General features: G+C 35.4%; 1 protein-coding gene across 1 annotated transcript in view; it reads right to left on the minus strand.

Moving 5' to 3' along the window:
- Nucleotides 1-14,011, minus strand: part of LOC150103176 (N-terminal EF-hand calcium-binding protein 1-like) — a 60,705-nt gene that overhangs the window by 32,929 nt on the left and 13,765 nt on the right. The window contains exons 7-10 of the mRNA XM_090397942.1: nt 13,299-13,366; nt 6,911-6,964; nt 5,945-6,054; nt 1,235-1,312 (exon numbers count right to left, since the gene is read on the minus strand). Of these exons, the coding sequence (XP_090254068.1) occupies nt 1,235-1,312; nt 5,945-6,054; nt 6,911-6,964; nt 13,299-13,366 (310 nt within the window). The remainder of the gene's footprint in view (nt 1-1,234; nt 1,313-5,944; nt 6,055-6,910; nt 6,965-13,298; nt 13,367-14,011) is intronic.

Raw genomic sequence — 14,011 nt, forward strand, 5'->3', positions numbered from 1 at the left:
ATGCAAAGTTGGGTAGCGCAATAAAAAATAAAGCTAATGTTGAGAGTTTGCAGGATGATTTGAATAAGTTGGCAAAATGGACAAAAGGTAATGGATGTCAGTTCAATGTTGAAAAGTGTAAAGTTATGCATTTTGGGATTAAAAGATTACCAGCTGTATACCACATTGATGGAATGGTACTCCAAGAGATTGATGAGGCTAGGGACTTGGGGGTGGTGGTGGATAGGGAGATGAAGTTCAGAGGGCACACTGCCAAGATTGCACATAGGATTACTTGGTTATTGAAGAACACACACACACATCCAGAGATAAAGAGGTTATTATTCCCCATTATAAGGCGTTGATACTTCCATATTTGGATTACTGTGCTCAAGTCTGGTCACCTGGATTCCTTGGAGATGAGAAGGTTGTGGAGAGGATTCAGAGGAGAGTGCCTAAGTTGGTGAGTGATGTAAAAAATGCTCCCTACATTGATAGACTGAGAACTTGTGGATTGCAGAGGTTGGTTGATAGGTGGAGAAAAGGGGGATATGATAGAAACATTTAAATTACTAAAAGATTTTTATAAGATTGATGCAGGGGAAATATTTCAGCTGTGTGATAGTGATGGAAGAACAAGAGGTCATCCCTGGAAATTAAGGAAAAGTGTGGTTAACAAGGGTGTGAGAACTAGATTTTTTGCTTGGAGGGTGGTGAATGAGTGGAATGCATAGCCTGACTCAGTTGTGTGTGAGTTCTTCGTCTGTAAATGAATTCAAGAACAGGTATGATAGATATTGTTTTGATAGTTTGGGTCTCCCACAATGAGTCTACTGACTCCATTCAGATACCCATAGTAATAATAATAATAATAATAATAATAAAAATAATAATTGATAAAAAATGCTAGAACATCATCCTGCTGCGGACAATGTTTTGCCGGCCTGGTTGGCGTATCCACTCTTCAGCCAAAAGGCTGCGGGTTCGAATCCCACCATGGGCATGGATGTTTGTCATTGTCTGGGAAAGCAATAGTGGTGGTAGTTGGCCGTAGATGGCTTTGGTGTTAGATGATGAAGGTTGGTGGAGTAGTGAGACATTTTAGTTGATGCCCTCTCTCGATGAGTCTTTGGACTCCCTGGAGGTGTGATATAATAATAATAATAATAATAATAATAATAATAATAATAATAATAATAATAATAATAAATACAGTATTGAACCACTACATTTAATAAGTGAAGAGTGTCCTTACTTGTGCCAGCTAACAGGATTCTCCCATAGTTCATAAACTGAATACATACTGATTTCTTTGAACCATCGTACACCCACACTAAAATAAAACAGTACTTATTAGAGCACATTATAAACACTTTGGGAAGATGGGAAGAGAAATAGAGAAAGATGAGGATAAAATAAAGAATGCACAATGAATGTAACAGACTAGACAACAGCAAACAAAAAATGCTACAGTATAATAAATATGAGAGAATACATAAAAAATAGTTCATCCTATATCTAAAATATGCTTACCTAAAGTATTCTGAATAATACCATATAATAGGCTATCAGGCTGATCTGTACTAAAATTTATACTTCCCAACAATGATTATTAAAACTTTTATATGCAAAAAAAAGTACATATATATATATATATATATATAAGGTTGGATAATAATATACACACACGGACAAAGAAATTAGCGCACCAAGAAAGAAGCATAGGATTCAACTGAAATTTTATTGGTGTAATGATACAGGTGAGTGATAAACATGATGGCAAAAACAGAGCTGAAGGAAAATTACAAAGGGATCTGTGGTAGCAATCCATTCATCATCAATAACACGTTGCACCGCCTTGCGGCGTTACATGCTGCAATACGGTCCGGCATGGTGGCGAACAGGCACCTGATGTTGTCCTGCAGCAGACTGGCCCACACGTGTTGGATGCTGTGCTCCAAATCCCAGATATTGCAGCACGGCGGGAGCTGCCGTTTCAGCTGCTCCCAAACATGCTTGATAGGGGACAAGTCCGGGGTGCAGGCAGGCCATGGATGTCTGTACACGATGTAGGCAGGCCTGAGCAACCCGAGCCATGTGCAGACGGGCATTATCCTGCTGGTATAGCGCTCCTGGTATCCCAGCCAGGAATGGGAGAACGTGGGGCCGTAGGATGTTGTCCACATACCACTGCCCTGTCAATGCGTCACGTACCACTACGAGGGGTGATCGGCTATCGTAGGCTATGGCTATCCAGAACATAATGCCTGCAGTGCAGGAGGTGTGGTGCTCGATAGCAAGGTCGAGATTGTCGTTGACCAGGGCCCTCCACACCCGGACACGATGATCATCTATCCCCAAGACGAAGCAGCATTCATCGCTGAAGACCACACCTCACCAGTCTGTGGCATTCCACGTCGCTCTCACCTGGCACCACTGCAAACGGAGTCGGCGATGTTGCAGTGTTAATGGGAGCACACGTAAGGGGCGCTGGGATCGTAGATTTGCCTCCGCGATGCATTGGGAAATGGTTTGTGGGCACACAGGAGCCCCTACATCTGCCTGTATAGTGGATCGGGTCACCGTGGGATCCCTCTGTGCTGGCCGCACAATCCGTTGGTCCTCCTGATCCGACTGGTGCTGCTCTGTCATATGGCAGTGCCAGAACATCTCCACAGCTCCCAACATTGTCAGACGGTATGGTCAAAACAGTTCATGTGCATGCCTATACAGCATGCCTACCACCCTCTGGTTTTAAGTTGCTTGAATCAATGTTTCTGGCATCTACCCGGCATTATTGTCACTCTGTACTCTAGCTTGCGTCGGCCAGGGGTTTTCGCTTTAATCGGCTATTGACTACATGCCGGCTTTATAAGGCTGCCAGTTTGTGTTTGCAGCGCCACTGCAGGGTGTGTATGCACAATCGCACCAAACTTGGATCATTTGCATACCACCCGGCACTCTAGCTATTTGCTTAGTTTCGCCATTGTACCATGTTTTCTTCCAGGTGCGTTAATTTCTTTGTCCGTGTGTGTATTTTTTTAATGGCAGTCTTACCTATGAAAGGTTATAAGACTATAGCACATCTTAGTACAGTGAGTGGGATTAGATAATCTAAAATCCATATTCTGGAGACCAACAATAGTTTTTTCAATTCACTTCAAACCTCCAATAAGCAGGGTGACAGACAGATAGTTTTGTCTGTCACCCTGCTAGTAGTAAAGTAAAGATAAGTAAAGTAAAGATCATCTAGTAGTAAAGATAAATGTCCATGTGATAGAATTAAACCCTAGGTTTGTAGGCTGGAGAGCAGAAACACTATCCATTCAGCCAACCAGAATGACAACTAGATTATTTCTCTGAAATTTTTACTTTATCACTAATAGTTATTGGTCACCTTCAGAATATACATTTATCTCGACTTTGTACATACCAACTTCGTCCATAGCTTAGATATTGTCAACACCTTCAAGATGAGATCTTTCAGTTCTGGCAAACGGGAAAAGTCAGATGGGAAAAATATTTGGTGAGTATAGTAATTATTTCAACTTTTGTTTTGACCAAAAACTGCCTTACAGAAAAGGTGTATGGGAATACACGTTGTTGCATCTTTCAGTATATTTAGTATAGAAACCTATTGAGCCAATTTTTTAGGGTCATGAATGGTGGGCATTGTGACAGTAGGAAATGGGAGAATAAAATATAAGTGAATCATTTCTTAAAAAGAAAAAATTAACATTTATGTATAGGTACATAAATGTTAATTTCTTTTCTTTTCTTTCTTTTTTTTTTTTTACAATTCACTCCATATCTTTTTCAAGAGAGAAAGAGAAAGAGAAAGAATAACATTTTGATAGCCATATAACCCTCAATGACCATATTATTCTATTTGCTGATAAAATAATATGGTCATTAAGGGTTATCTGGCCCTTGTCTGGGTTGAAAATTAGATATGGTAATAATTTAATCAACAAAAGAGTAGGATATGAACAGAAATTTTATAAAACACCAAAATTCTTATGACAAAACCTGTATGAATTTTGTGGAGGCTGCAGAACTTGTGGCAATTCAGGCAAGTTTAAATACGAGTGTCTATGATCCATTAAACATCATGTTGATAGAGGCTGAGATAGGATTCAACATGTTATTTGCTATCACATCCCTTCCACTTCTCATGTTAGTTGTCTTGATGTGAGGTCATGTCTGTACTTAAGTAAGCTAAATTTGATAATGAAATGCTCCATTTGGTCATTTTGTTAAAGGAGTGTGCCATGAATTTGTTTATTCCAGATCATCTCAAAAGTAAATTATACATGCCACGAAATTATATTATTATTTAATCCTTCACCCAAGTGTAAACAAACAAAATTTGTACATGAAGTATCTTCATGGCTAGGCTGTTTGTATATAGAGACTGTTGCTGGACTTTGCTGGAGATGCAAATAAAAATCACTCTTTGACATTCACCCCTGATTCAATTAGTTATGTAACTAAGCTTCTCTAGGATTTGGTTCTGCTATCGCATTCAATCCCCTTTCACATACCATACTCCTTCTTCACTATTCTCATCACCTGGGTTAACTGTGTCTTATATTCTTCATGCTGCTAAGAGGTACACTGTTCTTTATATCTCCTCCATAAAATTCTATGCCATCAGTATATGATCTGAAATGAGTTCCAGACTCTAGTGATTTATCTCCTCTTTAACTGATTATGCCACATCAGATCACTAATCTGTAATCTGTTTCTTTAGTTTGTGATGGTCTCATACTCTGTAAGTCCACAGATCCTTTTTGTTCAGAGAAGTTTGCACCTGATGGTACTATGGTAACTTCTCCCCAGTTCTGCAATTTACATTCTCTTGAGCTTTTTACTATCCTGAAATTCCCTTAGTTATCCAACCCTGTACCCTTTCTGGAAATTATGTGTTACCATGAAACTAATTTGCAGTCAAATATGTGCACAGTAGTGGAGGTGTAGCTGAACAAAGTTGTATACAAGAACAAACAATCTTTGTCCCTGTTTCTCAGTATTTTCTTCACAATAACAGTAGTCTTTGGGTTGTCCCCATCATCTTTACAACGTGCCCTTGGAACTTCAACACTATTCATTATTGTTCCAAGGTCCTGTGTTGTCTCCACTTGCAATGCATCTCTTTCATTTCTTTATTCCTTAAGTTTAGTTGAATTAATTCCTTATGCTGAATTAATATCCCATTCATCTGGCAATATTTCCAGGCAGTTCAAATCTTGAACAGCTGCCACTTCAGCTACATTTGTGTTAATTCTCCCCAGTTTTGCATCATCAGCAAACGACTGAATATTTCTTCCCCAAACTCTTTATAATATTATTTATGTGTAAGTTGAACAGAAGACCAGCGCAGAGCTCTGTATATCCCACTTGTTTGCTCTTCTGCTTTCTGACAGTGCTCCACCATTCAATATACAATTCTTTGATATCTTTCTCTCTGTTAGTCTTCTACCTATCCACTAGTCTCCTATCTGCATCCATTTGTTACAGTTTAAACACTAACTTGCCATGTGGCCATGTGTCAAATGCATTTGCATATTTCAGAAATACCACAGTATATACATTCTCTTTATCAATTTCTTTTGTTACACTATTACAAAATGTAACAAGATTACTAATATATGAACATCCTTTAATATACCCTAAATGATTTCTACAAAACTATAATTCCCATTAAAAAAACAAACTGGTAGAAATAAGAAATAGCCAATGGCTTAAAAGAAATAAAGAAATAAAACAAGTAGATATTGATATTCTTTTAGTGGAATAGAAAAACAATGCATATAATAAATATTGTGAAAAATTCAACTGATAAAAAAATTAATTAAACCTTTTTTATACGAAAATTTAATATTTTCTATGGCCTAGTTTTCCTAAGTTTTTCAATTAATGAATATTCTTTTTTCCAAGTATCAGCTTTAGCCTAAAAACTTACTAAAGACATCCTCCAGCCATTCTTGTTTCTTCTAAGTATGTCTGGAGAGACTTCTTAAATTCTTCTAACATTTCTTCTTCAGGAGACAGGTTTTGTTGAACTAAATATAGCTATGAGTAAATTATGCATTGTAGGGTTAATTTAATTTTATTTATTTATTATATAATAAACAAGGGAATGTTTAATATATTTTATTTAATTTATATTCATTTTTATTTATATTTAACTGCAACTAGTAGCATATACAAAATGAGTGGGAGAAGTAAATTTAATTTTTTTGAGACTCCAGTAATAATTTTTGAGAGTTTAAATATGTGTTGTAGCACATTCCGTCAAATATGCACCTGAATTATAAAACTTTTTATGAAAATAAAGTATGCACTATATTTAGTTTCAAAATTATCTAATTTTATTTTACTCTTAATGCATGCTTAGCAGGCCTGTGCAGCTCAGTGGAAGTGGCACTTGCGTCTCTGCGCTTGGTCGCTTGAAGTCAGACTTAAGTTCAAGTCTAGTCGCCGACTGGAGGAACTTTTTCTAAGCCTTTCTTCGACCGATTCCTGAGTTAGTCGATCTCTGGCATGGGCAAGCGGGTTTTTCCACCTGGTTACTTGGGTTTTTGTCCCGTAAACTCAAGAAAATCAACCACAGTACCCACATTATTTGAGATAACACATCCTGTTAGGGTTAGATACCAAGAGATGGCAGCACTTGTTTGCCAGCCTCTTCATCAGTGGCTGCTATAATCAGTGATAGACATGGGCCAGCTATCTCTGATTGGCTACCGGTGGAGATTGAATTGCCTACTCAGTCTCCAAAAGCTAGATAAGGTATAAAGGCCTCGCCTACTCCCTATAAGGGAATAAAAAGGTGTTAGCTGATTTTTTTTGCATGCTTAGTTAGAAAATATCAGAATCAAATTATCTGCAGTCAAATTCTTCACAAAATAAATATCTTTTAACTTACCATTTTATTTTCAGCAATATCAACATCTGTTTCTGTTGGTCGTTTGAAGCTTGGCTAAAAGAGGTCACATAAAGTTTTGTTTAGTATATGCACATGCAATATATTTTATAAAAGCAAGCAAATGTCAAGGTTTGCTATCGTAATATCATTTATCATCATTATTTAGAAATCTCCAAGGAGTAACAAGATTCATCATGGGCTCTCAAGTAATGCACTCCATTTACTGCCTACTTTTGAAAAATTTTGTTTTCATTTCTTTCTTAACCATACTCTTACTCAATTACAGTGGCATACCCAAAGGGGGGGCAAGGGGCCCTGCATCCCCTTCCCCAAAGAAAAAAGGAAAAAAACACTAGAAAAATTTCCAAAAATCTTTTTCTAATTAATAAAATTTATTTTTTTATTTATGTTGTGTCATGTCTTCTATTTCTATACTACTTATGAATTAGCAATCAATGCAGATGCTTAGTGTGTATTCTCAAATCGTCTACTCATTCCCCCTCCCAAGATTAAACCCTGAGTGCACTACTGCTCAATTATGACCTGCTAATTACTAAAAAAAAAAAAAAAAAAAAAAAAACATTACAAAGACTGCTTAAACATGTCTCCTGTTGACTCCCTGAATTATTAAAAAACTCAAACCTTTTAGTCCCACCCCCCCTCCCTCAGATATATGGTCTACCTACAATTCATAAATCCAATAGACTTCTCCATCCTATAACAAATGCTACAACTCCCCGTTCCTTTAAATTAACCAAAAGTAGTTCCCTTTCTGACACCTCGACTTAACGGAAAAGTGTTTTACTTCTATAACATCACTGATCTCTTCAATGCCATCTATACCAGTTATTTGGAAAGGCACCATATATAATTCGACCAACCTTTTCGACCAATCGACCAACTATTGCCGACAAAGGTTGGTCGATTGGTAGAACCTCTGCTACTAATGGCTCAGTTAAGTAAGTTTGAGCGCGGTTAGTAGTTAGAAGGGGACCAATCGTTCGATGCTGTTGGCACACTCTCCCTCGATGAGTCTTTGGACTCCCTGGAGGTGTATAATAATAATAATAATAATAAACAGATAGAGGATACAGTCATGGGGATTCCCTTTCTCAGCCAATTTCTATATGGTGCATTTGAAAAAACATGCTCCTGATACTGCTGTCCTTAAGCTTTCTGTGGAGCTAAGATACACTGATGATGTGTTCTTCATTTAGCCACATCACTCAGACACATTATACTCTTTCCTGCTCTATCTTAATAGCCAACAGCCCAGAATCCAGTTCGGTATAGAAAAAGAAATTCATTTATTTTTTTGTAGACACTCAATTCACATGTCATCCCAATAGCACTCTTTCTTTTTCAATTTACAGAAAACCTACTCATGTGGGTATATACATATGCAGACTCTTTCCCCCTCCAAACAATACAGTATTTAAAAAAAAACAACAACCTTTCTTAATAGGACCTCCAACCTCTGATCAACCAGGCTTTCTTTACAACTAAATACTTCTTTATTTACTGCACCATAACTTTATTTGCTGTATCCAACTTACAGTACCAAAAAAAGAACAAACAAAATAACTGTTCCTCCCACCACCTCATATTCCCTTAACATACAAATTACAGTAGTGCTATCACTGTTCCCTCTATACATGACACCTCAGAAAAAACAGCAAGACCTTTAAAGAAATATAATATCTGCACTGCTTTCAAACCTCATATGAAGCTGGCTGCCATTATCCACACTCTCCTAAGGACCGACTCCTTCTCACCCCCCCCACTCTCTGTCTCAGATATGTACAGGGTCCTTTGTTCTTGCAACTTGTTGCATTGTGTCAAACTGGGAGATTTGCTAACATCTGCTGCTTGAAGAATGCAAGAAATACATCTGCCATCACAACTATAGTCTGTCAGGTCTAGCTGACAATACTTTGGATACCTTGAAGTCATATGAAAAAAAAAAAAAAAACTACTGTGCTCCGCTGAAGAAAATACAAACTCTTGAAAGATATATATATATATATATATATATATATATATATATATATATATATATATATATATATATATTTGGAAAACATATTTTAGCTACAGGTAGCAGGTTCTCACTGATAACAAGAGGAGCAAGATCCTTTGCTTGGTTAGAAGGTTAATTTATTACCGTCAGACTATTACCAGAAATTGTACATCCTTGTTCTTATTGATAGTTTCCACATCAGCAGGTTTCAATACAGTCTGGGGTTTTAGATATATCATCTCCAGGCTTGCACTCAGTTATAATTTCTCTGAATGAGCTTCATGCATCACTAGTAAATTTCCTTTTTTTTTTTACCCTTTTTTTTAAGGTGTGAAATAACAGTGGTCTGTTGATGATATAGAACTACTTATATTTTATTCTGTTATATAGCTACACTGATATTAAATGTAGTTCTGAATTCTTATAGTTCTGATCATAGGCTAAATATTAAACTCTGGTTTAATATGTGTCTTGTGTGTTTAACTTGGAATCCCCAAATTTGGTGATTATACTTGATAAACCACTGCACTTGAATTTTGCTAACAGAACTTGAACTGCTATGCAAAGGTTGGTTGATTGGTAGAGTCTCTGCTACTAATAGCTCAGTTAAGTAAGTTTGAGCGCGGTTAGTAGTTGGAAGGGGACCAATCGTTCGATGCTGTCAGCACACTCTCCCTCAATGAGTCTTTGGACTCCCTGGAGGTGTCTAATAATAATATCATTTTCTGTTCAATTTGTTCTTTTGAAATATTTAGCTTCAGAGAAATAAACAAAAATTTATACAAGTCATAATACGTTATTCCAGAGCAACCGAGGGAGTACAGTAGTTTAAAGCTAATCTGTTTAAAGATTTTACTGAGTGGAAAGAGGGCAAGATTGCTCCATTGCATAAAGATGGAAGCAAAACAGATGTTTTGAATTACAGACCTATTGGATTTCTGGAGTGGTTGCTAAGGTTTTCTAGAGACTGGTTGGAAAGAGGATACAGGATTGGGTAGATAAAGAAAAACTTCTGTGTAGAGGTTAACATGGATTTGTTAAGTTATTTTCCTGGGGGGGGGGAGCTCTGGAAAAGGTTCAGGAACACATGACAAAAGCAGTATCGGGTTTGTGAAACATTGACTATGATGACAGATCTGGAATGCAAATTGAAGAATTAATGGAAAATAGTCAGAATAGGAGTAATATGATTGACGCCATGCACAGTGCGGTGGGGAGCGGAGGGGGAGGTACTCCCGGGCGGCACTTTGAACCTTTTTCAACTTTTACAGTTAATTCTAAAATACAGTCTCGAGCTCATTTCCAAATATTGTAATATAACTGCGAATTTTCCTCACAACTGCTGTAAGTGTTACTAGTTGTGAGAGGAGTTTTTCTAAATAAAATTGATTAAGAATTACCTACATTACTATGAAATAGACTTCGCCAATGTCATCGATGATTTTGCTAACAGAAAAGCAAGAAATATAACATTTTAGAATGTTGAAATTAAAGTTTTACCTCAAAAATAAACAGAGTTTTAATTTATTTCTCTTTACGTCATTTTGACTTTTTGTAGTATTTTTGGTGTGTATTGAGAGGGGCGACAAACCACTGCGCATGCATACTGTTAAGAAGAGCTTATCAGACAGATATCAGAATACTTTTCAAAGGGTTGAAATAGCGGGAGTGGAATAAAGACAACAAGTAATTCTTAGAAATTGTGTAAAAGCGTAGCGTAAGAAAGTGAGGCATAACTTTTTTTTTTTTTTTTTTCATCCAGAGTACCTAGTGATTTATAAAACAGAGAGCGTAAATAGTTACTTGAAGTAAAAAAAAAAAATATATATATATATCTATTTTTTTTTTCATTTTTTGATAATTTCATGGAGATAATTTATTACACTCACTTGGTCGGAAAAATATCAAGCACAGTCCTTTATATGCCCCCCCCCCCCTCGTTGTCAAAAATAACAGTAGAAAAAGTAAAACAGACATGTTGTTTGGTGCCTTTTATATACACTGTAATGAATGTTCGTACTCACGTCTCATACGTATACAGTATATTGCTTTTCCAGCTGATACAGCGTATTATCCACTTCTGTTTTAGACATAATTCAGAGTACTCTGACTGAATACAGTAGAAAAATATAATCCAATAATGAATTTAATTATTATTTAGATATGACGAAATGCTTATGACAATAAATTACACGATAACCACATTAACTTAATTTAAACACATTTAAACACATGAACTTAATTTAATTACTTAATTAATTTCATCAAAGTTAATTAAGTAATTAACTTTGATGAAATGTAATGAAAGTACAGATATTTTGTACTGAAAATAACAGTACATCATCACCAGTGCATAGAAACAAGCAAATCAAAGAAACGGGAATACAAGATACATACAGGAGTCGGTGGTTTACCAATTAAAAACTGTTGCCGCGCGCTAGAAATTAATGTTAATAAACAATATTATTAAAAACTATTTTATGAAACCATCAAAAATAGTTTTTAATAATATTATTTATTAACATTCATTTCTAGCACGCAGCAACAGTTTTTAATTGGTAAACCACCGACTGCTGTATATATCTTGTATTCTGGAAACACAGTGTATTCCCAGGATGTGTGGTTTAGACACGTCTAATTATAATTTCATTCTATCAGAGAGATATTAGAAATCGTTTCAATAATTTGTAGACAGTGCTGAAAATCAATGTTATTATCGCTTGTGAAAATCAAATAAAATGCGAATACATTAAAACTTACTTGAACAACTAAGGAAAGTATCTCAGATAATCATAGAAATAAATAAATATAATCATTAGCAAAAAAAGATACGCTTCATAATTACATTCTTGTATCATTCATTCATTATTACTGTAGGATAAATTACAGCTCTTTTATGCATGTATACTTTATTACTTTATGCATAACTTTGCGTTTGCCTAATTCGCAAAATGTCCCAAGGGCGTGGGATTATATAATCTCTTGTAATCTTATTTTGTATACTCCACAACTTAAAGCCATTTGAAAATGATAATGTGAAATTCACTTTTCTTAGATAAGCTGGAATAGGTGAGGCATAGATATGTAGTAATAATATTGCGATGAGTCGAGATGTTAGTAAAAAACACATCTTAACAGTTGTCTTTGTCTCCCGTATACTTAATTATATAAAATATTTACTAGGAATGGAAATAAATCTGTGAATTAAAAACTTTTTTCTCTGTTTGTTATTTAAACGAAAAAAAAAAAAACATTGTTTACACTGCAGTACGACGAACTTATGTTGGTTGATAGCGTTAAGTGGGACTCTCCTGGTGTTAAAAGATTAGAAGTGGCGTAATTCTGCATCCATTATCAATCTCATGTCTTTTTGCTTTCTGTGTTGTAGACGTATATGACTTTACGGTACAATGATCTAAATAGTTATTAGATCGTAGTAGAACTACCATGTCGACGTTCAGAACAAGATGAACAAATGTTGCAGGGAAGAGTCAAATAGAGTTCAACACTAGAAGCAAAAGGTTACAAAATTTAAACCGGTTGGAGATACCGTCTATGATCACAATAAATATTGTTAAGTATAATTAATTTTTCTTGACTTAGTTGCAGATATTTAGCTAAATGATGTCGTCAGAATGTATTTTTGAAAGAGATATTTTTTTCCTGATATGTTTCAGAGTAGAGCTGTTGGAATATTGCCAAATAGGAAATAACCATTACAAAATTATTAGCTTTTAGTAGTCAAATTAAGGTCCTCTAGCATGGACCTGGAGTCAATTTCTTATCCCCCTCTCCATCGACCACGCTTCAGTTGAGGATCATGGAGGGTAGGGAGTTAAGTCAGCCTCCCTTGCGGCTCCACAGAACCTGTTGAATCCCATCTCTCCATTACAAGGTTTCGCTGTATTTTGAGATATAATTTATGCATTCCTTTTGGCCCGAAGTATGTTGACGTAATACCGTATAGATGCTTGCTTTGTCATAAAAATTAGTTCCAGTGTTTAAATAAAACGTGTTCAGGTAGCAAGATTACAGACTGGTTTTGAAGGACGCAGCAACTCACACAATCTGATCGAATGAGAAACCTTGAAAAAAAAAAAGTAATTAAACTGGAAAATCTTTTAAAGAGCATTAGCAGAATGAATAAATACTAAGGAAAATATCATTTTTAGTCTAAGGGGATCACCCGAATTCAGATGAGAAATAAATATTTTAAATTAGGATCAAAGATTGTAGGAAGCAAGCGATTTGAAGATTCTCTGTTACCCTGAAACTCATGAAGGCATTCGTTGCGACAATAATACATTATAATAAATATGTTTGTGTTTAGGATTCCATAGACAATGCAAAAGACAGCCCTTATCATACCTGACATTCCAATTGCTTCACTAATCGTTCCAATTTTTTCACCTGTGCTCCAAGATCTTGGCTGGTGTCTATATAAAGAATATTAAAAGGAAATTATTAAAACTATTAAATAATTATTTAGTTATTAAATAATTCATAATGTATTAAAATACATTATTTAATGTATTTATTAAATATATTATTTAATATAATATATAGTCATTGACATATAATTATAAAATCTAATATGTTATGATAATTAAATTATACATTATAATATTAATGTTCTTGCTGCATATAAGGCAGGGAATAACATTGTTATTCGTAGAAATTTTTTGTCAAATTGTGGATTGTTACTTGAAGAGTGAAATAATGACGTCACAGGTGCTACTTATGGAAGTCTCATAATCATTAATAAAACTTCTAAAGTACGGTAAGTAGAATTTTTCGCCAAGTTCATTTTAGAAAACAAGATTTTGTTGAACGTATAAAGGATCGAAATATCTATTAAAGAGCATAGTTTAGAGAATGCAATACTTCATTTAATTATTTTGTTTGCAGTGGCGGCTCGTGGCTTGAAATCGTGGGGGGGGGGGGGGTACTGCAACTTTCGAAATATACATACGCACTGTAAATACAGTGCATACGTGTTTGGATAAAATATCAAATTACGATAAAAATTTAAAAAACAAAATTAAACATGAAAAAATATTGTTTATTATCGATAAAATTAT

This window comes from Typopeltis vanoorti, chromosome 9, assembly GCF_054136105.1.
Source record: "Typopeltis vanoorti isolate ZY-2024b chromosome 9, IOZ_Tvanoo_1.0, whole genome shotgun sequence".
NCBI classification, from domain to species: domain Eukaryota; kingdom Metazoa; phylum Arthropoda; class Arachnida; order Uropygi; family Thelyphonidae; genus Typopeltis; species Typopeltis vanoorti.